The sequence below is a fragment of the Ornithorhynchus anatinus genome, chromosome 14 (genome assembly GCF_004115215.2).
Source record: "Ornithorhynchus anatinus isolate Pmale09 chromosome 14, mOrnAna1.pri.v4, whole genome shotgun sequence".
Classification (NCBI taxonomy): Eukaryota; Metazoa; Chordata; class Mammalia; order Monotremata; family Ornithorhynchidae; genus Ornithorhynchus; species Ornithorhynchus anatinus.
Window position 1 is genome coordinate 38,472,181 of NC_041741.1, and position 25,080 is coordinate 38,497,260.

At 45.9% G+C, this 25,080-nt stretch overlaps 2 protein-coding genes across 4 annotated transcripts in view; both read right to left on the reverse strand.

Moving 5' to 3' along the window:
- Nucleotides 1-11,825, reverse strand: part of GNPTAB (N-acetylglucosamine-1-phosphate transferase subunits alpha and beta) — a 54,613-nt gene extending 42,788 nt beyond the window's left edge. Inside the window, exon 1 of one of the 2 annotated variants that reach the window (XM_029078941.2) lies at nucleotides 11,245-11,825. Coding sequence is in view for 1 of the 2 variants with exons in the window: in XM_029078940.1 (XP_028934773.1) it covers nucleotides 8,682-8,798 (117 nt within the window). In the remaining variant the exon portion in view is untranslated. Of the gene's footprint in view, nucleotides 1-8,681; nucleotides 8,830-11,244 lie in introns of those variants that run through there. The other variant, XM_029078940.1, reaches the window with a different exon arrangement.
- On the reverse strand, nucleotides 10,485-24,633 carry LOC100075620 (DNA damage-regulated autophagy modulator protein 1-like). Of its 2 annotated transcripts, XM_029078944.2 has the most exons (7): nucleotides 24,430-24,633; nucleotides 22,170-22,237; nucleotides 21,654-21,796; nucleotides 17,262-17,439; nucleotides 15,051-15,109; nucleotides 12,509-12,601; nucleotides 10,485-11,870 (listed from the first exon to the last, which is right to left on the reverse strand). In XM_029078944.2, exons 1-7 carry the CDS (start codon nucleotides 24,561-24,563, stop codon nucleotides 11,850-11,852), a joined length of 696 nt encoding a protein of 231 aa, XP_028934777.1. In that variant the 5' UTR covers nucleotides 24,564-24,633; the 3' UTR covers nucleotides 10,485-11,849. The 2 variants fall into 2 exon arrangements, with proteins under 2 accessions (XP_028934777.1, XP_028934776.1); XM_029078943.2 differs by lacking the exon at nucleotides 10,485-11,870 and having other exon boundaries at nucleotides 11,878-12,601.
- Nucleotides 24,634-25,080: the final 447 nt, after the last annotated feature.

Consider the following 25,080-nt stretch of genomic DNA (forward strand, 5'->3'; position numbering starts at 1 on the left):
GAAAACCCCATATCAATCACAACAGTGTGGCCTAGTGAAAAGGGTAGCGGCCTGGAAGTCAAAGGACCTGAGTTCTAATCCCTGCTCTGTCAACTGCTTGCTGTGGGACCTTGGGCAAGTCACTTAATTTCTCTGTGCCTCGGTTTCCTCAACTGCAAAATGGAGATTAAATACCCACTCTCCTTCCTACTTAGACTGTGAACCCCATGTGGGTCAGGGACTGTGTCCAACCTAACTAAATTGTACCCACCCCACCACTTGTAACAGTGTTGAGTACATAATAAGTACTTAACAAATATCACTAAAAAGATAAATCTTCAACCAGGGTTACAGCTGATACCCAGTGTAAAAAACTAGAGGATCAAGGGTACCTAGAAAATGTGTCAAGGACACCACCCCAATGTCGGAGAAGACAACCTAAGGATTCCTTCCTTCTCTGCAAGCCTGCCTCTTTGAGCTAAAAATACCTACTTATGTTCTACCTCTGATTCTGGGATGAAGTTCAGGTACCCCCTCTCTTTCCCCACCAGCCTGAATTCGGGTTTCTGAATGAAAAGGAGTTAAAGTTATATAGACCCATTTTCCAGGTTTACCAGTTTAACAACTATTCTACAAGGCCCCAAAAGTCCAGGGTTTTTTTGTTGTTGTTGTTAGCTGTAATTTAGTAAGCAAATTTTTGCAAAATGAAAAGGTTATCATTTATAATACTCAAAACCAGGGCCTATTTAAATGAAAAAAATGTACCTGGCACAAAATGTAAAAAGATGACCACAGTACACAGTGCTGACATTTAGGCACTCATTTACACAGTTCCGCCTGCTGCACTGACTTTAAGAGAATAGGAATTATAATGCTTAAATGAGGAAGTTTGGGAAAAGAAAAAAAAACAACAAAGAATAAATAGCTCAACACTGAAGCAGTCCCAGTTCACCACAGTATTTTTCAGTGTCTTACAGACTCTAGACATTATATCTGTGGGCAGGGAAAGTGTCTACCTACTCTGTCATATTGTACTTTCCCAAGCGCTTAGCACAGTGCTCGGCACACAGTAAACACATAATAAATATGATTGATTGATTTCTGGCAAAGAGTGTAATCCTTCAGAAACACATTGCAGAAAAAACTGACATCAAATAAACCCAAATACTTGACTGTTAAGGCAAAGACTGGGGTCTCTACAACAGGATTTGCTCCCCACGTGCCACTTCATCATTACTATCAATTTAATACATATGAAGACTCACAGTATGTTACGCACATTAAACAAATAAAGGCATCACATGGAAATCTAAGAGTAATTCTTAACATCTAGTCTCCAAGACTGTAAACTCTAGACCCTACACTCCCAGTGGGCAGGGGACATGTTTACCAACTCTCCCATGACTTCCAATTAAGTGCTTACTCAGTAATGATCTTTGCACACAGGAAGTCCTCAACACTCATCATTGATTTGATCGATCCAAGGGATCTCAAAGCACTTTTCCATCAGCACTTGACCGACTTGACAAAAGAAAAATAAAGAATGAGCATTATTTATATTCTCCCAGTCCCACAGAGAGAATCTGTGTGAGGCAGTTTCTAAAATCTGAGCCTCCAGATCCAAGGTTTTAAAGGAAACCTGAATTGTACTCTCCCAGGTGGTTGGTACACGGCTTTGCACAAAGTAAGAACTCAATAAATATCACTGACTGACTGAAACCTAGGAGTCCAGCCTTGTTGCTCTGGAGTAACCCAACATTCAGTTACTTCAGAAAAGACTCTGGAGGCAAATTTATCCAGCTTGGGGTAGACTGATGTTTGGAAGCATGAAGAACTGACATTTGCCCAGAGAGCCCTAAATCTACCATTCCATTTACCATAATACTAGAGGGGCATGAAGAAACCCCCTGTCAATTCACTCACTCTTCTCTACTGAGCTTATTAGGTGGAAAGCAACTTGGCCTAGAGGAAAAAGCATGGACCTGGGAGTCACAGGACCTGGATTCTAATTCTGGGTCCTCCACTTGCCTGCTCTGTGACCTTGGACAAGTCACTTAAAGTCTCTGTGCCTCAGTTTCCTCAACTGTAAAATGGGCTGCAATATCTGTTCTCCCTCCTACTTAGTCTTTGAGCCGCATGTGGGACAGAGACTGCGTCTGACCGGATTACCTTGCATGTACTCCAGCGCTCAGAACAGTTCTTGACACATAATGAGAGCTTAACAAATAGCATTTTTTAAAAGCGCTTAGTACAGTGCTCTGCACACAGTAAATGCTCAATAAATACAACTGAATAAAAATAGTGCATCTATCAATCAATCAGTGGCATTTACTGAGCACTGACTATGTGCACAGCACTGTACTGAACATTTGGGAAAGTACAATACAACAGAAGTAGCAGATACGTTTCCTGCCCATAATGGGCTTACAGGCTAAAGGGCTATGCATTAAGGAATTTTTGTGTCTGTGCCCCTTTTTATGCGCTGAAGTGCTGCAGTTAGGTGGAGAAGAAACAGATGGGAAATCTGCACGTGAAGACACCCTCCCTGAACCCTGCATTTATGTGGGGTAATAATAATAATGTTGGTATTTGTTAAGCGCTTACTATGTGCCGAGCACTGTTCTAATAATAATAATGTTGGTATTTGTTAAGCGCTTACTATGTGCCGAGCACTGTTCTAAGCGCTGGGGTAGACATAGGGGAATCAGGTTGTCCCATGTGGGGCTCACAGTCTTAATCCCCATTTTACAGATGAGGGAACTGAGGCACAGAGAAGTTAAGTGACTTGCCCACAGTCACACAGCTGACAAGTGGCAGAGCTGGGATTCGAACTCATGACCTCTGACTCCAAAGCCCGGGTATGAGCCCAAGGGAGATAGACACCCCCTTTCCCATTTTACCGAGGAGTCTGGGGGCTCCATTCTCAATGGGGCAACTTAGAGAAGCAGCATGGCTCAGTGGAAAGAGCCCAGGCTTGGGCTCTTAAGCGCTTAGCAAATACCAACATTATTATTATTATTATTATTGTTAAGTAGTATCAGATCACGACCCCTGGAAGCCCCGGCAACGTGCAGTCACCCTTGCTCCTGGGCTCCAGCCTCGGTCCCAGTACACCCCTTCGGAGCCCACTGACCGAATGCCGTGATCTTGGCGTCTTCTTCCGGTCGGCCCCATCTGTCTGTCATGTGATAGATGTGGTTTGATACATTTAGATTCATCCCAGTGTGCAAGTGTCTGGGACCACACACCGTTAGGACCAAAGCCTCAGCACGACGGGCAGAAGCCTGCTGCACTACCTTGAGTTTCCTGTCTTTAACAGAGTGAGAGGCCTAGACTGGTAGGGATAAGTGGCTGAGAGAAGGAGCCCCAAGAGAGTGCCCCAGCTTTTGCACGTTTTGTATTCTGGGAGGAGGTTCCGGCAGCTATTCAATCTGTCACCAAACTCAAATTACATTCTCCAACAATGAGCTGACAACAAACCACTTACAGCCTATTTAAATACTTGATCCTCTCTCTTTGTTTTGTCAGGGTTGCATGCTTATCTATTTTATCTTCTCCCTCTGAGTTACTGTAATTCGGGGCTGGATACATATGCATAAATGTTGATGAAGAGTACACAATGTTCCTCAAGATATCCAATTCTGTAAACCAACTAAGAAGCATATTTATCTCTCCAAATGGCAACCCAAATCCTTATGAAACTTTTCTGAACCACAACCATTATGTTCTTTTATGTTGGGCCAGAACTTCAGGATGGGGATTGTGTCTACCAACTCTATTTTATGTACTTACCCAAGTGCTTAGTACAGCACTCTGCACACTGTAAGTGCTCAATACCATTGGTTGATACCTTAATTACAATCAATTCAAATGCTACATAATGAAAGCTATGTCTTTCTCTCAGCTTATCAATAATAATAATAATAATAATGTTGGTATTTGTTAAGCACTTACTATGTGCCGAGCACTGTTCTAAGCGCTGGGGTACACATAGGGGAATCAGGTTGTCCCACATGGGGCTCACAGTCTTAATCCCCATTTTACAGATGAGGTAACTGAGGCCCAGAGAAGTTAAGTGACTTGCCCACAGTCACACAGCTGACAAGTGGCAGAGCCAGGATTTGAACTCATGACCTCTGACTCCAAAGCCCGTGCTCTTTCCACTGAGCCACGCTGCTTCTCTACATTCTGAGCACTTTCTCTGTGTAGACCATTGCACTAAGTGCTTGGGAAGTTAGTAGTCACAATCTCTGCCCTCATGGTTTTACAATCTAGCAGGGGGAGAAGACACTGAAATAAATGACCTGTATGATTAAGAAATAGAGTATAAAATTACGCACGTAAGTGATTCACGGATGGGTGGGGAGTTTAGGTGACACAAAAGTTGTGTGTGTGTGTGTGTGTGTGTGTGGTGGTGGGGGGGTGAAGCTGCAAGATCAATCAGGGAAGGCTGCCTGGAGACGTGACTTCAGAAAGGCTATGAAGATGGGAAGAGCAGGGGTCTATCAGATGTGAAGGGGGAGGAAGTTCCAGGCAGAAAGGACGGTATGAGTAAGAGGTTGGGGCAAAGCAGTTGAGAGCGAAAGACAGTGTGTACGTTGGCCCGATAGGAATGAAGCTTGTGACAGAAGGTGTAGTAGAAGAGGAGCGAAGGTAAGTGGGGTGGGGATAAGGGGGCAGCTGATTGAATGCCATAAAGGAGCTAAGAATTTGGAGTTTCTGCTTGATGCCGAGGAATGGGCAGCCACTGAAAGTTTCTGAGCAGTGGGGAGAAATATGCAACATGAACATGCAGCAGTGAAATACCGACTGGAGAGGAGAGAGGTTGAAGGCAGGGAGGTTGGCAGGGAGGCTGATACAGTCGTCTAATTGGGATGGGACAGGTGCTAGGAACAATGTGGTGGTGGTTTGGACAGAGGAAGGGGCAGATTCTGGAGATGTGAAGAAAGTACTAACAGGATCTGGTGAATGATTGAATGTGGGGGTTGAAAGGGAAGGAGGAATCCAAGATAATACTAAGGCTGCAAGCTTGAGAGATGGGGGATGGTGGCATTGCCGACAGTAAATGGAAAGCTAGGAGAGACAGACGTTGTGGGAAGGAAGATAAGGACAATTTGGGACAAGCTGAGCTTGATATCAGCATCCACGTACAGAGGTCCTGGAGGGAGGAGCAGATGCAAGACTGAGTATAACTGCAAATGGAAATACACTATGATCCAAATCTAAATCAACTTAAAAAGATGAGAGTTCTGAAATTAAACTATTTTTCACTCTCCCTGATATAGAAAGTTTCACTGCAACTGTGAATTAACTATTTCAGTCAGGTCTGCTTTCAAAGCACTTACGATTAAGTACTAAGGATGTACTTAAATGCAAAAGACTATCATCAAAAACATTTATTGCAAACGTGTTCAAGGCATAATAGTAAGCACTTGGGAACCCACAACAGAAGTAACAGACATGGCTCTTGTCCTCAAGATACTTGCAAGTTAAAAGAGGAAATATTTAAATGTACTTTGACACTAAATTTTACAGGTTTGTGCAACTCCACTCCCATTTATAGAATTATGGTCCTAAAGCCAAGTTTTTCCACAAAGTAGCATCTCTCAAAAGTACAATCCAGGGGAAGAAAATGTAGGAGGAAAATGGTCTTGTGTATACGAGTACCACATGATATGGTTATCTACTAGAGATGGCTACTCCATGGGGGCAATCGCCCCCACAGCTGCTTGACCTGGACTCCCAGGCTCTCTGATTGCTCCTTTCAAGCCAACCTACTTAATGGGCATCACTCATCTCTCTCATCACGCCACCCTTCTTTCTGCCTGGAATTCCATCTCCTTAACATCTGGCAAACCATAGCACTCCCTATTTTCAAAGCCTTCTACAATCATATCTCCTTCAGGAGGTCTTCCCTGATTCATCTCATCTTCTCACTCTATCCCCTTCATCCCCCACTCCCACCCCATGTAGCAACTACTGCCACTTGAGCATTTCCTCACCTAAGCATTTGGTTACTCACTCCTTACCCCAGAACACTTATACCTACCCTTTTACCCTACTACTTCCCCACAGATCTTTTTTTTTTGCATCTGTCTCCCCTGCTGGAATGTAAACTCCTTGAGGACTGGGACCATTATCTACTAAGTCTACTGTTCTTTCCCTATGCAGAAAAAGCACTCAATAAACAAACACTATCAATTCATCTGAGAAAACCTGAAAAGTTACCAATTGGGGCTCAGAAGAGTCAGTACGGTGGCTTTCTGGCCTACGAGCTCCGCTGAAGTCCCTGCCCCTTTGTTGCTCCAGTGATCAAGATGATAAATGGGCACCTATGGTGCCTACACAATTAGTCTCACCCATTAAACAAAGAGGCAAAGTAAAACATTTCCCAACACCTAACACTTAAGGGGGATTAAGACTGTGAGCCTTACTGTGAGCAAATTAAAACATTTCCCATAGGTACCTAACACTACCTACATATGTAATTAATATTAAAATCTGCCTCTCCCTCTAGAATATAAATTCTTTAGGGGCAGGGAACATGTCTACCAACTCTGTTAGACTGTACTCTCCTGAGCACTTAGTACAGTGTACTGCACACAGTATGTGCTCAATAAATGCAACTGATTGATAAAAGACATGAGGGGCAACTACCATTTTTTTTCCAATGATAAGGCATCATCCTATTTTGAATCCTGGTCCCTTCGAACATTCACTTATACACATCCAGTACTTGAGCATGCTGTTTGTGTTTACTTACAGTAAAAAATCTTGAAATCAAAACCCACTGCCACACCTGAACCAATGTATTTGTTCTTAAACAGGATAGCCACTTATATTTAATCATCTTATGCCAAGTTATCCTGTCTCTGCACACTGTCAGTTTATCATCAAGCAGAAATATATATGTATATATGTACACATATAGCTATATAGATATATAATATGAACAAATAAATTACTCCAAGGGCAGAAACCAAGATATAGACATCTTGAAGGATTTCAAGCTTTGTGATTTTACTTTAAGGGTTTGTTCTCTGCCTACTGGCTAGTTCCCAAGTTGTTTAGTTTCCCGATGGCCAAGACGCTTTGAGTTGGAGCGCAGGCCAGCTGCCCGCATAGAATCATGTGCAAGGTCGCCTGGGTCGATCTCATGACCATGAAACAGGTTTGGAGCTACTCAAGGTCTCTTGTGGGAGTGAGCCCAAGTGGAAAAGAAACTCGGGCATCGTCGGGTTAGGTTTTAGTCGATCTGTAAAAGGCTGGTTTCTTGATCTCAAGGTTAAGTCCCTTGAATTCCACCCATCTTTTCCTGCTGAATCCCACGTGCCAGTCACAAGGAAAGTGGGAGGGGGCTGTCAAGGAGAGAGGTTGAGGATGAGACTAAACATTTTGAGAAGCGGTTATGTACGGCAAGAGGTGATGATGATGATGGTATTTGTAAAGTGCTTACTATGTGCCAAGCACTGTGGGAAGCAGCATGGCTCAGTGGAAAGAGTCTGGGTTTGGGAGCCAGAGGTCATGGGTTCGAATCCTGGCTCTGCCACTTGTCAGCTGTGTGACTGTGGGCACGTCACTTCACTCCTCTGTGCCTCAGTTACCTCATCTGTAAAATGGGGATTAAGACTGTGAGCCCCACGTGGGACAACCTGATTCCCCTGTGTCTACCCCTGCAGAGCACTGTTCTGCACATAGTAAGCGCTTAACAAGTACCAACATTATTATTATTATTACTGTTCTAAGCGCTAGGATAGATACAAGGTAATCAGGTTGTCCCACGTGAGGCTCACATTCTTAATCCCCATTTTCCAGATGAACTAACTGGGGCACAGAGAAGCTAAGAGGCTTGCCCAAAGTCACCCAGCTGACAAGCAGCGGGGTCAGAATTAGAACCCACGACCTCTGACTCCCAAGACCGGGCTCTTTCCACAAGCAGTGATCCCGCCTCCGCCGCTTGTCAGCTGGGTGACTTTGGGCAAGCCGCTTCGCTTCTCTGTGCCTCCGTTCCCTCATCTGTAAAATGGGGATGAAGACTGGGAGCCCCACGTGGGACAACCTGATCACCCTGTATCCCCTCCAGCGCTTAGAACAGTGCTTGGCACCGAGTAGGCGCTTAACGAATACCATCATTATTATTATAATGCCCGGCGGAAGGCTAGAATCTGGCCTTAGGGAGAGGCTGGAGGGAAGAGATAAGGTAAGAAAGGAGTGGGGAGGACCGATTTTAAAACTTCAGGGTCTAGGTGTGACACTTGGAGGTATGGGACATTAAGTGTCAGAGGGCTAAAAAGAAAGATTAGGGAGAGAAAGGATTCAGGCCCCAGAGGCTGCAACGAGATGATGGCACGGAAGAATTGTTCTTGTCTGTCCGTCTCCCCCGATTAGACTGTAAGCCCGTCAAAGGGCAGGGACTGTCTCTATCTGTTACCGATTTGTCCCTTCCAAGCGCTTAGTCCAGTGCTCTGCACACAGTAAGCGCTCAATAAATACTACTGAATGAATGAAGGAACGAACCGTGTCCCGTAGGGGCGGCCCATCAAAACTCGAGGCTCCCCGGGAGTGGGGAGAGGAGACAGGCAAAGTCAAGGAGAGGGGAAGCAACGTCGCGGGGAAGGGAAGATTTAGGGGCAGGGGGCAGAGAGACGGGGCCGCGGCCAAGACGGGCGGCGGGGTCCGGGCGGGCTGGGCGCCATACTCACCTCTCCGAACTGGAAAGCAGAGACGATGGTGAGGACCACGCCCCCGAAGCAGAGGTAGAGCCCATACCGGTGGGACAGGCAGGTATAGGTCTGTCGCTGCAAGAGCTTCAGCAGCATCCCCTCCTCCTCCTCCTCCTCCTCCTCCTCCTCCTCCGCCGCCGCCGCCGCCCGCCCTGCCGCCTCACGGGGCCAGCGCCGCCCCGGCCCGGCCCGGCCCGCCTCGCCTCACGCCAACGCCCGCCCCCCCCGGCCGCCCACCGCCCTCCGCCCACCGCAGCCGCTTCCGGGAGCCTCGCGCCCCCCTGCCGCGCACACGCGCGTGCGCGCGCGCACACACACACACACACAGACAGGGCGGGGCCTCGGGCCGGGCCACGCCCCCAGCCCGCCCCCAGAGCTTCTGTCGGCGGCGATGGCGCCATCTAGCGAGCGGCGGAGGCCAGAGCCCGCGTCGCCCTCGGCTCCCGGCCCCGCCTCCGGGCTGCCCTCTTCCCACTGCGCAGGCGCCGACTCATCCTCCGGCCCTGCGGCCCTGCGGCCCCAAGCCGCCGCCGTCGCCAGCCTTCCGGCCGTTCATTCAGTCAGTCGTACGGATGGAGTCATTCATTCAATAGTATTTATTGAGCGCTTACTATGTGCAGAGCACTGGACTAAGCGCTTGGAATGAACAAGTCGGCAACAGATAGAGACAGTGTCTGCCGTTCGACGGGTTTGCAAGCGCTCACTGGGTGCAGAGCACTGGACTAAGCGCTTGGAATGGACAGTCGGGCATCAGACAGAGACCATCCCTGCCCCACGACGGGCTCACAGTCCAAAAGGGGGAGACGGGCAGCAAAACAAGTAGACAGGCATCAATAAAATCACAGGAATATGCACAAGAATTTCACAGTAAGGGCTTTCGGTTTCCATTCCTGGCGTTCATTCAGCGTGGCTCAGTGGAAAGACCACAGCCTTGGAAGTCAGAGGTCAGGGATTCAAATCCCGGCTCAGCCTCTTGTCAGCCGTGTGACCTGGGGCAAGTCACTTAGCTTTTCTGGGCCTCAGTTACCCCATCTGTCAAATGGGGATGAAGACTAGGAGCGCCACGTGGGACAACCTAATTACCTTGTATCCTCCCCTGCGCTTAGAACAGTGCTTTCCACATTGTAAGAGCTTAACAAATGCCATCATTATTCATTCAGTAGTATTTATTGAGCACTTGCTCGGTGCCGAGCACTGTAGTAGGCGCTTGGGAGAGTACAATGTAACAATAAACAGAGATGGTCCCTCCCCACAATGAGCTTCCAGTCTCCTCAGCTGAAGCCTAGGGCCGTTGTATTTCCAGGAGGCGGGAGGACCACTACCAGACTATTCTCATCCTTTCGAATTCATTATAAATATTTGCGAGAATAGGTCTCCTCAAACTTTACAGCAGATAGTATTGATGTTCTGAATTTATGCAAGGTAATAATAATAATGTTGGTATTTGTTAAGCACTTAGTATGTGCCAAGCACTGTTCTAAGCACTGGGGTAGATACAAGGTCATCAGGTTGTCCCACCTGGGGCTCACAGTCTTGATCTCCATTTTACAGATTAGGTAACTGAGGCACAGAGAAGTTAAGTGACTGACCCCAAGGCACACAGCTGATAAGTGCCAGATGTGGGATCAGAAGCCATGACCTCTGACTCCAAACCCCGTGCTCTTTCTCGGAGACCCTGGGGAGGATGGGATGGTGTGGGAAGGGAAAGGAGAGTGTGGGATAAGAGGCAAGAAGGGGAAATAGGGTTAAAATAAAGAGAAGAAGAAAGGCCAAACACTGAACGTGAACACAGTGCCACCCGCTTTATTCCACGTGCATAAACACAGAGCACTTTGCCAGGGTTTGAGGTGGTGGAAGCACCCAGGCCTCCAGTGAGGCTACAGGTCTGGGACGGTCAGAGCTGCCGTAGCACCAGACCTCAGGGCTCCCTTCCTGGGACCTGGCCTCCATAGCACCAGACTTGCTGTCCTGAAGCTTGCATATCCCCACCAACCTCTTGCCATGGGGAGGGTGGAAAATTCTTACACATGGCCCACATCTCCCTCCCTGCCAGAACTTTGCCACTGACTGAAATGTGCATGCATTCCCTATTACGCTTTTTATCTTTAGGTTTGTCAAATTACAAGTACAAAAATCTCTGGGAAACACACACACACACCCATAACCCCACACCCACATATGTGTCCTTAAAACATTTACTCTGCCTGTCTTGCTTTTGGTTTACCAGTTTCAAGTTTTCATAAAACAGTTCTTTGGGTAGCCTCCTGTTGCTACAGTCGATTCACAAGCCCCATTCTGGGTAGCCAAGTTCAGGTGAAGACAGACAAAAAAGAAATTCCACAGTGAGCCCTCAATAAATACTATTGACTGATAAGAGGGGAAAAAAGAGAATGGAAATACGATATGTGGATTTATTGTAATTGTCCTGCTAAAAGTTAAATTAGCAAGTGTCAGGATGATGGCCAAGCCTTGACAGTCACTCTTCTCTTCAAAACATATAGCTCCTTCTAACCATTTTTGTTTCTGCATGTTAATATTATACCTTTCAAGAGCAGACCCCAGAGGTCCATGGGATGACAGATGAGCCCAACTTCCCGAGTCCCCGGTCTCTTGCAAGGCCTGGATTCCACAGTGACGGTGATTGTCCCGGCTCCAGACAACGCTATGCAAATTTCAGATCTCACAGTGACTGTAGCTTCTGAAAACCCCTGGGTCCTGGGGGGAGGTGGAGGGCAGAGATTGGACTTCCACGATGAGAACCAAAAGGGCTTAACTGTTCCAGGCAAAGGCAGTACTCTGCAGATCCCAGAGCTTTGGTGCCATGCAGACCAGTTGTGACTTCTGAACTCTCCCAGCTCCAGCAGGGTGCAGGGTCTCAATTCCGGTGATGGTGATCTGGATGGGAAACTTGCTCCAATCAAGGGCCATCACAGTAGTCCCCAAGGCTCACAGGGGAATGGCAGCCCGGTCATGTCTTCTGAATTATCCCAGCTCTTGCAGGCAGCAGGGTCTAAACTCTGGTGGAAGTGATCGGGACTGGGGGAGGTTGGTCCGGGCAGAGGCAGTCCACAGCGGCCCAGGGGCTCACAGCGGCACGGCAGGTTGATCATGGCTTCTGAAGTCCTCCGGCAGCAGCTGGGCTAGAGTCTACGTAATTTCTCCCCAGCGCTATAGGAAATGAGGACAGCAGAGTAAATCCAATGGAAATTCAGTTTTAGGGTTTTTATACAGTGAAACGGTAAGCCTATTCATAGTGTGTCAGAGACATTTTTAAATAAATTCATTCAATTGTATTTACTGAGCACTTACTGTGGGCAGAGCACTGTACTAAGCACTTGGAAAGTACAATTCAGCAAGAGACAATCCCTCCCCACCACGGGCTCACATAAATCAAGCAAGACACTCAGCTAAGCCTTACGGTCAAAGCGTGAGAGTCTCAATTTATGTTGAACATTGTTTCATGTGTAGGCACGGGGCAGAATCCATGGGGATGGATTAGCAAACTCTTTAAGCAAAAACTCATGTCTAGTTCCACTCTGGAAACTGAAGCCTGAACTGAACACGAATCAACTTACAACAATTTTGTATTGGCTAAAACCGTACCATCCTCTTCATCACTCTCTCTGCCCCCCACCCCATTTTCTATTTTATAAGAACCAACAATACTAAGATGTTTTTCTAAATTACTAGAGGAGAGAGGAGAGAAATGAAAAACATTGCCCATTTTAAAATGCAGGAAATTTCCTTGGTCTCCTAATGACCTTGGGGATCATTTATTTACCTCAGCGTGGCTCATAAATACCTACCTGGAACTCCGGGATAAAGGTTAGAAAAAAGAGCAAGAAGTTAAATGCCACAATCCACTCACTGATGGCACTGATATGATGAATCAGATACGCCTAATGGGGAAGGGAAAAAAAAGAAAGCAAACTTCTGAATATTGTAAGGCAGGAGGCAGAGGAGAGATTTCATGAGCTAAAGTGTGAAAGGGACAAGTACCCAGGGAGTTAGTTTCCCAATACGTCTTTTAAATGGAAGGAAATAGAATCCCAGCAGTGAAATTAATGAATTGGATTTATGGTGGAAAGTCTCCCCTGTGTAGTCTAATTTGTTCCAAGGCCAATTAGAGTCCTCTGGGGGAAGTTTCTTCAGAACTGCCCCAGCAATCCAGCAGTGAGGGTTTTACTCACCATGGCTGAGATCGATCAGTGGGAAAAATGCCACATCTCCCAACCCAAGGCAGAAATACTCACCGTTGCCTAGTATTTCTAGATGTAAGCTCATCGTGGGCAGGGAATATGTCTATTTGTTGTTGTACTCTACACACCCTAGCGCTTAGTACAATGCTCTGCACACAGTAAGTGCTCAATAAATATGACTGAATGAAGGAATATCTCATATGGAAGCCTGAAAAATCACTTTTTCAAAACTATGTCCTTGACTACTGCATACATTTCAGACTTTCTACACATTTCCTATGTCTGGGTGGAATGAAAATCTCAGAGAAATCCTTCCTTTCTTATTCTGGGGGTATTTCAAAGACATCAAAATCATCCAAAATTCCAGTGTCCTGCCATCACCCTGGGGAAAGTCTGGTTTGATAGCTGATTCGTCCCCAGATGTGGAGTCCAATTTGAAGGCTGCTTGACTGTTGCTATCAATTTACCGACCTTGTGCCCTGAAATGAAACTTGGGGCAAGTCATTGCTCTTAGAAACAACTGATCTACCACCACCCTCATCAACGGTACTTACTGAGTGCTTACTATGTGCAGAGCACTGCACTAAGAGCTTGGGAAAGAACAACAGAGTTGGCAGTTCCCTGCTCATAAACCCAAAGGAGCATAGGGTATGTCTTGTTCTCCATGACCTTGGACATGTACAGGGAGCTTCTTCCCCTGCAGGCAGTGGAGGAGCAGTGGTGTGGCTGGGACTAGGGTGGGTGGGGGAACTAAGAAAATGAGGCCAGAAGGGCACAGACCTCCTCTTTCATCAGTGCTCTCACTTCCCAAGGACTAAGGATGTTGCTGTAGTGGTGCCCAGGGGACGATACATACCACCTGCACAATGTCTCTCCCTCCACCCACCATAAAAACATTAAAAGAACGCATACTAAAACAAAGTGTAAGCCAGGCCATTCCCCAGATGTTAAAACACTTCCAGATTCTGCCTCTTCCAATTTCTTCTATTCCAATGCTGCAATCAACCATATTTACTGAGCACTTATTGTGTGCAGAGTACAGTATTAAGTGCTGCAGGGATCATCTTCCTGAAGCATTGCTCTACACACATCCCTCTGCTTCTCAAAACCCTCCACTGGCTTCCCATGTCTTTCCACATCGAACAAAAACTCCTCAAACTTAGCTTCAAGACTCCCCAACATCTTGCCCCATTCTCCAAGACTGTTCTCGTCACACAGTCCTCTCCAGCTCATTCTCCTCATTCTTCTCAAGAAACTGTAACTGCACCTCGCTCTTGGTTCTCTAGCTTTCATTTCTTCACCCATGTCGTTCCTCCAGCCTAGAAGTCTCTCCTTCCCCAAATGAGACATTCCACAGCTCTCCCCATAGTCAAAGCTCTCCTAAAATCCTTCTTCCGACAAGCCTTCCCTGATAAGTTCCCAGCATCCTAAGTAATACAAGTCTAGCAGCCGTCTCCTATGCTTATTTATGCCCATCCTCTGCACTTTCGCATATGTTATTCAACTGAAAATACAATTACCTACCTCAATTATGCTGTTTGCTCATCCATCATCAGAACTTGCCCCTACTTAGGCCTTAATTATACAATTATACTCCCAACTCTGGTCTATCCAGAGCTACTTATAGGGTGAGAACCACGGCGTCACTATGGGTCGGAGACGACTCGACAGCATAAGACAAGAAGGACAAGGCATGGGTCGGCTCTAGCTTGTAAGCTCATTGTGGGCAGGGAATATGTCTATCAACTCGGTTATATTGTACTCTTCCAACACTTAGTACAATGCTCTGCACCCAGGAAGTGTTCAATAAATACAGTTAATTGAGAAAAACAAACTCATAATTAGGACAGAAGCTCTGACAACTAATGGAGGTAGCAGGGCGGGACTGTGTAGTTTGAACAGGGCCTGTTTTAGCCAACCGTCTGGAGAGCTGCCCCAACTGCCAGCCTCCCCATCTGGGCACAGCCATTTTGGCCCTGGCACCTGCTGCTGTTGCACCTCAGGTGGTTGCCCAAAGCAATCCGCCAAGAGGACCCTGTCCAAAATGAAGTCACTGTTCTTATAAGGTTCAGGGGAACTGCCCTGTTTTCCACCCAATTTTCCTCCAGGCCTAGATCTTCTTTCTCCCAGTAGTTTTGCAAAACATTACCTTTGTCCCTGTATTCAATTTGAGGTTGAGTATGGAGATCAGTGAGGCACCTACAATCACTGAGAAACCACGGGTTAAGGAAAGCAAAAGAGATAAATAACTACTGGATCAATGGAAGGCTTTATTCTTTTGCCAATACCTGGAAATTCAATAACTGTAAATGACAGACACCTGCTGACTGGTGCCTAAATGAAATAAATCCAGATAAAAATCTATAAGGGGAAGAAGAAGAACTTAAATATTTAGACTATCTTCCTTGGAATTTAATCTTTGATCTCCTTTGATTATTCTTTGGTTTTCTGCTTCTGAGAGGGATAGCTTTATCACTCTGCTTCTAAGTGAAATATTTTTATCATATTATTTTCAAGAGGATCACTTTAAAGAGTTTGTTCAGACTTAATACTGCCTAAGCACAATTCCTGAAATGTGTCAGTATAGAATAATATGCCTTAGTGGCACTTTTCAGGTCTGTTTCTGAGACTGAGGTAGCTTTTCTCCACTTTTTCACCTCCTCCAGGGTCAAAAACTGGACCCAGTATCCCCAAGCTTTCTTGGAGCCCTGAACTCTGGGAAAGAGACATTCCTCACCTGCTCCCAATTCTGTGTGTGCTAGATAAGGGGAAGAGGCACATATTAACTCCAAGATACTCCAATTATTAGAACTGGGTCAACCCCAGAATTTGGGAAATTGAGATTGGGGATGATGACTTTTTGGAAAATGGGGGAAATCCTTCCTCCAATCCATTCTCCCTTCTCCACTCCACCCCGGGAGTCCCCAGGTTACCCTCCCTGCTCACTCTGAAGGTGAGATCTATTCCCATATAAAAGACCCACTTCAAGTACTGACCAGGCACCTTAAGAAAGGACCAGCTTTAATAAACAAATGTCAAACTCGCAATAGGAGTAACCTGCCTTTTCGCAAAGGTTTATTACATTTAGATACCAGTTTGCAGGTTTCTTCATTTAGGTTTATTGAATTTCCAGGTGTCAACAAAGGAATAAAGTGCATTTCCCCAAGTCCCGAGATTTTGCACAGCAGAATCCTGACCGATTCCCAAAATGGGAAGGAAATTATTTTTTATGGCAGGTGCTGAGTACTTACTGTGTGTCAAGCACTGTTCTAAGCACTGGAGTAGATTCAAATTGAAGATGAAGACTGTGAGCCCATGTGAAACTTGGACAGGTTGGACAAAGTCCCTGTCCCACATGGGGATCACAGTCTAAACTGGAGGGAGGTTTAATCCCTGTTTTACAGATAAGGTAATTGAAGCACAGAGAAGTCAGTTGCCCAGAATCACACAGCAAGCAACTGGCAGAGTGGGGATGCTTTTTCCACTATGACACACTGCTTCTCAATTTCAACCAGACAGGGCCAGCATGTCTACTATAACTGGATCATCCATTTCTGGTCCCCTAAAAGATTTCCCATATTGACCATCTCTAAGCAGGAAGCTTTAGTGGTGCAATCCAATGACTAGAGCAGGGGATGGGCCCCGGGGCAAATAAGAGACCCAGCTCCATCATGGTTCCACTGACTAATCCATTTGTGAATACCCAAACAATTCTGTGTTCATTTAGGTTAAGTGACTTGCCCAAGGTCACTCATTAGGAGAGTGTCATACCTAGGACTAGAAGCCAGGTCTCTTGATTCCCAATTCCATGCTCTTTCAACTAGAACTCCCTGTTTTTGAACAATTCCAGGTTCACCCTGTCCAGCCCCTTTTGGAATCTGGAAGACTTTGTGTTGCACACCTAGGGGAGAAAAGGTCAACCCGAGGATTTACTAATGTTTGAATGCTTGAAGTACAATGTCGATTAGGAACTCTGGACAGGAACTACAAAGATAAACATCTTCATATGACTTTCAAACCTGAACCAATTGTAAAGGCAAATAAAGACAAGAAGGTATTCTACTTTCCCCACATATTTCATCACGATAGGCTTCCCAGTAGATATTTTTGAATGAAATTGACTCTGCTAAATTGTTGAGCCTCACTTCCCACTCACTTGTCATCCTGTCACCAGGAAGAAAGACAATAACCCTCCCCCCCTTCCTCTTCCCCTAGACGTTTCATTTCACCACTGAACATTTTATTCATAGAGACTGTTCTGTACAAATTCTAATCTACAGCCATTGATCTCGTTGTTTTTACTGAGTTTCTGTCAAAGACAGAGCTCTTGAAAACACACTGTAAAACTTTAAAAGGATACGGAGGACAACAGCAATATATGAAACAACAGAAATGATGATTCTGATGACACTGATCAAAAAAAGACTCCACTGTGGGCATGCCTTGCAGGAAATAACTGTCACAAGTATGACATATATGACCCCACAGACAAAAGTCAATAAGGCACCACCATCATGAATCAATGGCACAGCCAACTCCTGGAAAGAGAATCAGCACACAGATTAATGTGCAACAATAGTCCTGGCCTGAATGAATGATATCTTTTAATGGTGAATATTCCTGCATGGAGTACAGGTATAATAAAAAAAAATTGTGGTATTTATTAAATGCCTACTGCATGGCAAGCGCTGTTCTAATCGCTGAGGTAGATAAAGGGTAATCTGGTTGTCCCATGTGGGGCACACAGTTTTCTATCCATTTTACAGATGAGGTAACTGAGGCATAGAGAAGTTAAGTGACTTGCCCAAGGTCACAGAGCAGACAAGTGGCAGAGTCGGGATTAGAACCCATGTCTTCTGTTTCCCAAACCCGTGCTCTGATATGATGAAAGGTATTTGAAGAAGCATTTGAGAAACAGGGTGATCTAATGTATGGAGGGGAACCTGAGAGTCGGAAAGACCTGGGTTCTAAACCCAGCCCTGCCATTTGTCTGCTGTGTGACCTTGGGCAGGTCACTTAACTTCTCTGTGCCTTAGTTACCTCATCTGTAAAATGGGGATTAAGAATGTGATCCCCAAATGGGAACAGAGACTGTGTCCAACCTGATTATCTTGTATCTACCCAAGCACTTAGTAGAGTGCCTGACACATAGTAAGTGCTTAACAAATACCATAAAAAATACTAATAAGCCCTCCCTCTTTGTCCAGAGTCTCTCTCACCCTCTTAAAATGTCAGGTTTCAGAAAAATACAAATTCCCTAGGCTAGATGCCAGTACAGAAATATAGGCATGAGTGACCCGCCTGCTAAAGCTGGCCATTCACTGGGAATCCCAAACCACTGGGGAAAGTGGAGAGGTTCCAAAGGGAACAAAACACAGAAACTGAAAAACTTCGAACACCTGCTTCAGGTGGAAGCAGAGCCCTTATATAACATCAACCCCCACTTGTCTCCTCCTTAAGACACTCGACCTGCTTCCCTGCCACCTCATTCCCTATTACCACCTTGTTCACACTCCAGCTTCTCTCTCGCTCACTTTCTCTCTCCAGGGAAACAGAAATACTGTTCAGTTGAAAGATGCTGGTATTTGTTAAGCGCTTACTATGTGCCGAGCACTGTTCTAAGCGCTGGGGTAGACAGAGGGGAATCAGGTTGTCCCACGAGGAGCTCACAGTCTTAATCCTCATTTTACAGTTGAGGTAACTGAGGCACCGAGAAGTTAAGTGACTCGCCCAAAGTCACACAGCTGACAAGCGGCCGAGCCGGGATTCGAACCCATGACCTCTGACTCCAAAGCCCGGGCTCTTTCCACTGAGCCACGCTGCTTCTCTATCATGTAGGTATGATGATAGGGGAAAGAAAACAATACATAACTGGTTGGAAAATTTGAAGAACAATTTTCAGTGTGAAATGAGAATGGAATTCTTCAGTTCCTTCATTCCAACAACAGGAAGGAACTCCTGTTACTCTCCCACATGTCACCTGCACCTCCAGGTATCTACCCTCATCCACTTTCTCCAGCCCTGTTCCTCCACCCCAGTTTGGTCAAAAACACTAAAAAATAATCCAACTGCAGCTTGGACTCGGAAGGATTTGCCTAGTTCTCAGTGAAGCAGGAAAGGAGAAGTTTGGGAAATACGGGGTTTTTTTTAGTTTTAGGATCCGTTAGGGCCCGGGGAACAGAAAAGCCTGTAATGCATCTTTCCGTTAGGCAGATATGCTGTTGCCCCAAACCCGGAACGAGAAGCGGTTTAATGGCCCTCGAAACAAAACTATTGTCTCCAGGATCCAATCCCTGCTAACATTAGGTCGGTACTTCACACTAGGACTGCATCTCAAAAATTCAGATGCAAATTAGATTTTTCAACTGAAAAAAATTATCATCAAGAATATTCTTACTCCACGCAAAATCATCCAACCAGCAATAATGGAGCAAAATGTCTTCATTTAACACCATGCCCATTTAATTACTGAGTTTGTAATCATACAGAAATGAAAAGTTGATGCTGAAAGAGTTGCTGCAGACTGTATGACATTCCGGCGATGATTAAAACGACATCTTGCTGTTCTTTTTCCCAATCTGGTGAAGTTTTGTGCTGGGTTTGCTCAAACACTCAAAGGTGGGCCGGGAAAGTGTCTGTTTATTATTATACTGTACTCTCCCAAGCGCTTAGTACAGTGTTTTGCACACAGTTATCGCTCAATAAATACGATCGAACGAACGAATGACCAGGGAAGAGATTAGAGCCTTACGGAGCCTTGGTGCCCTTTTGCACCTCTTTTTTGGAGCTTATACTTTGGCTTTGATTGTGCTTCTCAAGCCAGGAGGCCAGAAGACATTAGGAGCAATGTCAGAACTTGAAAGTGTTGCTGCACATGATTTTTTTGTGAGTTTCCTGCCTCTGTGGCTTATTCCAGTTAAGCAAATCACAAAATCCTAAAGAATAAGAAAAGAAAAGTGCGACTCCTAGTGGATCCCACACAAAGTAGGAAACTGGGATGATGGGTCTCTTTTTTTCTTTTTTCCATTTATAGGCTTCCTTCCAGCTCCTTTTAATCATCATCGTATTGGTATTTGTTAAGCGCTTACTATGTGTTAGCACTGTTCTAAGCCCTTGGGCAGATACAAGGTGATCAGGTTGTTCCATGTGGGGCTCACAGTTTTTTAATCCCCATTTGACAGATGAGGTAATTGAGGCCCAGAGAAGTGAAGTGACTTGCCCAAGGTCACACAGCTGACAAGCGGCAGAAGCGGGATTAGAACCCCCAACCTCTGACTCCCGTGCTCTTTCCACTAAGCCACGCTGCATTTTACTGGTGCCTTTTAAGTGCCTTTTGAAAGCTAAATGATTGTGGTGATCGACTTGATACGATTTTGAAATTCAGTACATTTTTTTGGTAGAAGAAGCAGCATGCTCAATGGAAAGAGCACCGGCATGGGAGTCAGAGGTCGTGGGTTCTAATTCCGACCCCGCCACCTGTCAGCTGTGTGACTTTGGGCAAATCACTTCACTTCTCTGTGCCTCAGTTACCTCATCTGTAAAATGGGGATGAAGACTGTGAGCCCCACAATGGACAATCTGATGATCCTGTTATTTGCCCAAGGGCTTAGAACAGTGCTTGGCGCATAGTAAGCGCTTTACAAATACCATCATTATTATTATTAATAAGTAGATCAATCAAATTTCTCAATGTTAACCCTGACTTCTCAAGTGCATGCATTTAAAATATCTTATACTGAATCTATTACACTAAAAAATCTTTATAAGTTGATAAATTTCATGTCAGTTAAGACTCTCTATCTACATTCACATATACTGTACCTGTGGATATTACCTGTGAATTATGTAAAACGATTTAAATTTATTGATGTATATTTAAAAACAAATGCTGGAATAATTTCCTTTTAAAAATCTGCACATCTAAAAATTTTAAGGAAAAACTGGAGGTAAACAGTCCCATAATAAAGTAGCCATTTCTTAAATTTCCAAATAAATTTAGAGTCTATTTCTGAAATTATATTTACTGAAAACACATTTTTAGTGTACGACCATGTCCAACATAAAAAAAAACCCATAAGTATTTGGAAGTGTCACGATGTTTCCAGTCTAATGAACTCTACCTCTCTAGTCATATTGAACTTTTAGAATGTGACTGTTAAAGAATTTAATATAAAATTTTTATTTTGAGCACTGAAGTTAGTAAAATTTATTTTGAAGTTAAAGCATTCTGGCTAACTTTTTAAATATTAAAGTACAACTTTGGAGCACAAGCAAACCATGGAATTCAAAGTCATTTTTAGGAACACCTTAAGCACTTAAATACCACAATTATTATTATTACTATTAAATTTCAAGCAAACTGGCCAGTTCACATAAATTCATTTACTATCCTGATTAAGGAGTTAGCATTGGTAACACTAACACAAAATATAAGTTTTCATGCAAATTTTCACTATTTGAATTTAAACTGACATCAAAGTTGTAAACTAATTTTTTGTAAGAATTATTTAAAAGTTAACATCTCATAATTCCCCCAAGCACCACACTGAAACAAACCCTTGCAGTGGAAAGACAATCTACACCACTTTTTAAAATCCACCAGCCATTCTTCATTCCAAAGAGCAAATGTGAGATTTTATATTCTTTCAAAAACATTCTAAAATATACCTTGAATCATTGGGATACAGCTATACGTTTTCATACTTTCAATGATAAAATCAAAAGACTTTGATAACAGAGCTTTGGGACATACCTGAAAATTTGCAACAATACACATCCCAACACAGCTCACCAATCCAAAAATGGATGAAACGATGTTAAACATGGGACTGATGAAATGTGAAGTTTCAGTTTGCCTCTTTACCATTTTAAATTTTAGATAGATTGTGACTGTGCCTGCAAATAAATCATGGAACAATGTGTTGAATTATTTACCGACATCACCAACAACATTTTGAGTGCCTATAGGGAGCAGCTGGGGTATAACAGAAGAAGAGAACAAACAGATAATGGGATATAGCAGCCGAAGAACCCTTATAGCCAACGGTTATGAATATTCCTTTCTTACTCTTAGAAAAGTGGATATCGGAAGTTTTTCTGGAGTGCAGTGATGCGATTTGAATGGTATTTTCCCCACTGTATTCATTGTATTTTCCCCATTTTCTACTTCAGCACTTTCTATTTCACCTATACTCAATGAATGAGTCATGATGATGTCCTGCCATTTTATTTTATTTTTGCTATTCTAACCTGATTTGACTGTACTTACCAAGAAATGCTGAAATGTTAATCATAAATCCAAAGATACAACTCTCTGGGGAGGTTGTTCCAATGTCACTAAGAAAAAAAATACACACTAATAAATATTAATTTAAAATCCTTGTAACAGAAAGACAATCTCTATTGCTTAAAGTGACCTTTTCATTTAAGTTAATGAGGATGTACATAGTCCCTGTCCCACATGGGGGGGAGGGGGCTCACACTCTCAATCCCCATTTTACAGATGAGGTAACTGAGGCCCAGAGAAGTGAAGTAATTTGCCCAAGGTTACACAGCTCACATGTAGTGAAGTCGGGATTAGAACCCAGGGTCTTTTGGCTCCCAGTCCCGTGCTCCAGCTGGAATGGTACTAAGAAGTGGGAAGGAACGGCAGAAGGGCTTAGTAGAAATAGCACGGGTTTGGGAGTCAGAGGACGTGGGTTCCAATTCCGGGTCCGCCACTTGTCAGCTGTGTGACCTTGGGCAAGCCAGTTAAATTCTCTGGGCCTCAGTTACCTCCTCTGTAAAATGGGGATGAAGAGTGTGAGCCCCATGTGGGACAACCTGATTATCTTGTATCTACCCCAGTGCTTTGAACAATGCTTGGCCCATAGTAAGCGCTTAACAATTATTATTAAGGGAACCAGGGAATAGTACTGGGAAGGAGGGTGGGGGGCAGGAGAAGGGGATTGGGGAATAGTACTAAGGGAAAAGAGGGGAGGGGAGGGTTGCCTCCAAATCTCCGTGTGTAGGAGAAGCCCCGGGGGATGCGGGGAGCCGCTGGCCCCAGACCTAAGATGATGGGAGGCTTAGGGAGAAGTGGCCCGATCACTCACCGTGATTCATTCATTCAATCGTGTTTAATACTATGCGCAGAGCACTGTACTAAGCGCTTGGAAAGTACAATTCAATCTAGTACAGTCAATGGGGGGGGGGGGGGCGACGGCATTGGCCGGGAGACACTCATCCTTCTTTACTTTTGATTCTGATTCTGGAATGTCCAACTTAAAAACTGGGGCGGCTGGTGCCTGCGCCTGAACCCACACAGAGATTGGGCGGCGGGTGGAGGGTCCGAGCGTGGTTTAGTGGAACGAGCCCGGGCTTGGGAGTCGGAGGTCGTGGGTTCCAATCCCGACTCCGCCACTTAGCAGCTGTGTGACGTTGAGCAAGTCACGTCGCTTCTCTAGGCCTCGGTGACCTCATGTGGAAAATGGGTATTAAGACTGTGGTCCCCACGTGGGACAACCTCATTACCTTGGAGCTACCCCTGCGCTTGGAACAGTGCTCAGCTCATGATAAGCGCTTAACAAATATCATCATTATTACTATTATTATGATTAGGAGGAAGCATGTCATCTCCTCCAAGAGGCCCCTCTGGATTAAGACCCACATTTCCTCATCTCCCACTCCCTTCCGTGTCGCCCTGACTCGTTTCCTTTGCTCTTCGCCCCTCGCCCAGCCCCAAGCCACTATGTAGATACCTGTAATGTCATTTATTCTTACCGAACCCCCTTCTAGACTGTGAGCTCGCTGTGGGCGGGGACTGTCACTCTTTATTGTTGTCCTGTATTCAGTAATTCAATAGTATTTATTGAGCGCTTACTATGTGCAGAGCACTGGACTAAGCGCTTGGAATGCACAATTCGCCAACAAATAGAGACCATTCCTGCCCAGTGACGGGCTCGCAGTCTAACCGGGGGAGACAGAGAGCAGAGCCAAAGAGAACAAAACAAAAACAAGACAACATCATCAAGATAAATAGAATCAAGGGGATGGACACCTCATTAACAAAATGAATAGAGTAATAAATAATATATAAAATGAGCACAGTGCTGAGGGGAGGGGAAGGGGAGCAGAGGGAAAGGGGGGCTCAGTCTGGGCAGGCCTCCTGGAGGAGGTGAGCTCTCAGAAGGGCTTTGAAGAGGGGAAGCGAGTGAATTTGGCGGAGGGGAGGAGGGAGGGCATTGCAGGACAGCGGGAGGAGGTGGGCCAGGGGCAGGTGTGAACGGAGGACGGTGAGGAGGTGGGCGGCAGAAGAGCGGAGTGTACGGGGTGAGAAGGGAGGTGAGGTAGGAGGGGACAAGGGGATGGAGAGCTTGGAAGCCATGAGTGAGTTTTTGTTTCGTGCTCAGGTTGATGGGCAACCACTGGAGGTTTTTGAGGAGGGGAGTGACACTCTCCCAAGCGCTGAATACAGTCCTCTTCCCACCTCGTGCGCTTCATCAATAGGACCGAATGAACGAATGGCGGCGCGTCAGGCTTTCCCGTACCTGATGAAGGGGAGGAGCGGGTCGACGTGTCCTTTGAGCACCGCCACCCCGTAGGAGATGATGAAGGCGGCGGAGGACCAGATCACCAAGGCCAGAGGGAGCAGGGCCACCGCCTTCAGGGAGCGCAGCATCATAGCGCCGCGCCCAGGGCGGCCACCGGGCCCGGGTCTGCGGTGGCCCAAGTGTGCGGGCTGGGACGGGGGCGGGAGCCCAACACGGAAGGGGCCGGGAGGCCGTCAAGGCCAGAGGAGGGACGGGGGGAGGGAGAAGACAACGGCCGGCGGGGCAGGACGGGCCGGGTGGGAGGGAGGGAGAACACAATGGCAGGAGGGGTGGCCCTTCTGAGGGAGAGAGGAGGGCGGGAGGGAAAAGACGACGGCCGGCCGGCCGGGCAGGACGGGCCGGGTGTAAGGGAGGGAGAAGACAATGGCCGGAGGGGTGGGGAGGGCCGGGTGTAAGGGAGGGAGAAGACAAATGGCCGGAGGGGCGGCCCACGCCTGAGGGAGAGAGGAGGGCCGGAGGGAGAAGACAAGGACCGGCAGGGCGGGTCGGGTGTGAGGGAGGGAGAAGACGAATGGCCGGAAGCGCGACCCTTCTGTGAGGGAGAGAGGGAGGAGGGCCGGAGAAGAAGGAGGCCGCCGGGCCGAGCCT

What these genes read in the sequence shown, in the direction of transcription:
- LOC100075620 (XM_029078943.2), bottom strand. Translation starts at nt 24,563, where the DNA reads ATGATGCTGCGCTCCCTGAAGGCGGTGGCCCTGCTCCCTCTGGCCTTG. An exon ending in GTATTGTTGCAAATTTTCAG is followed by an intron (nt 17,440 to 21,653) that starts GTATGTCCCAAA and finishes TTCTCTTTCCAG; the next exon opens with GAGTTGGCTGTGCCATTGAT. An exon ending in ATATATTGCTGTTGTCCTCC is followed by an intron (nt 15,110 to 17,261) that starts GTATCCTTTTAA and finishes GTGGTTTCTCAG; the next exon opens with TGATTGTAGGTGCCTCACTG.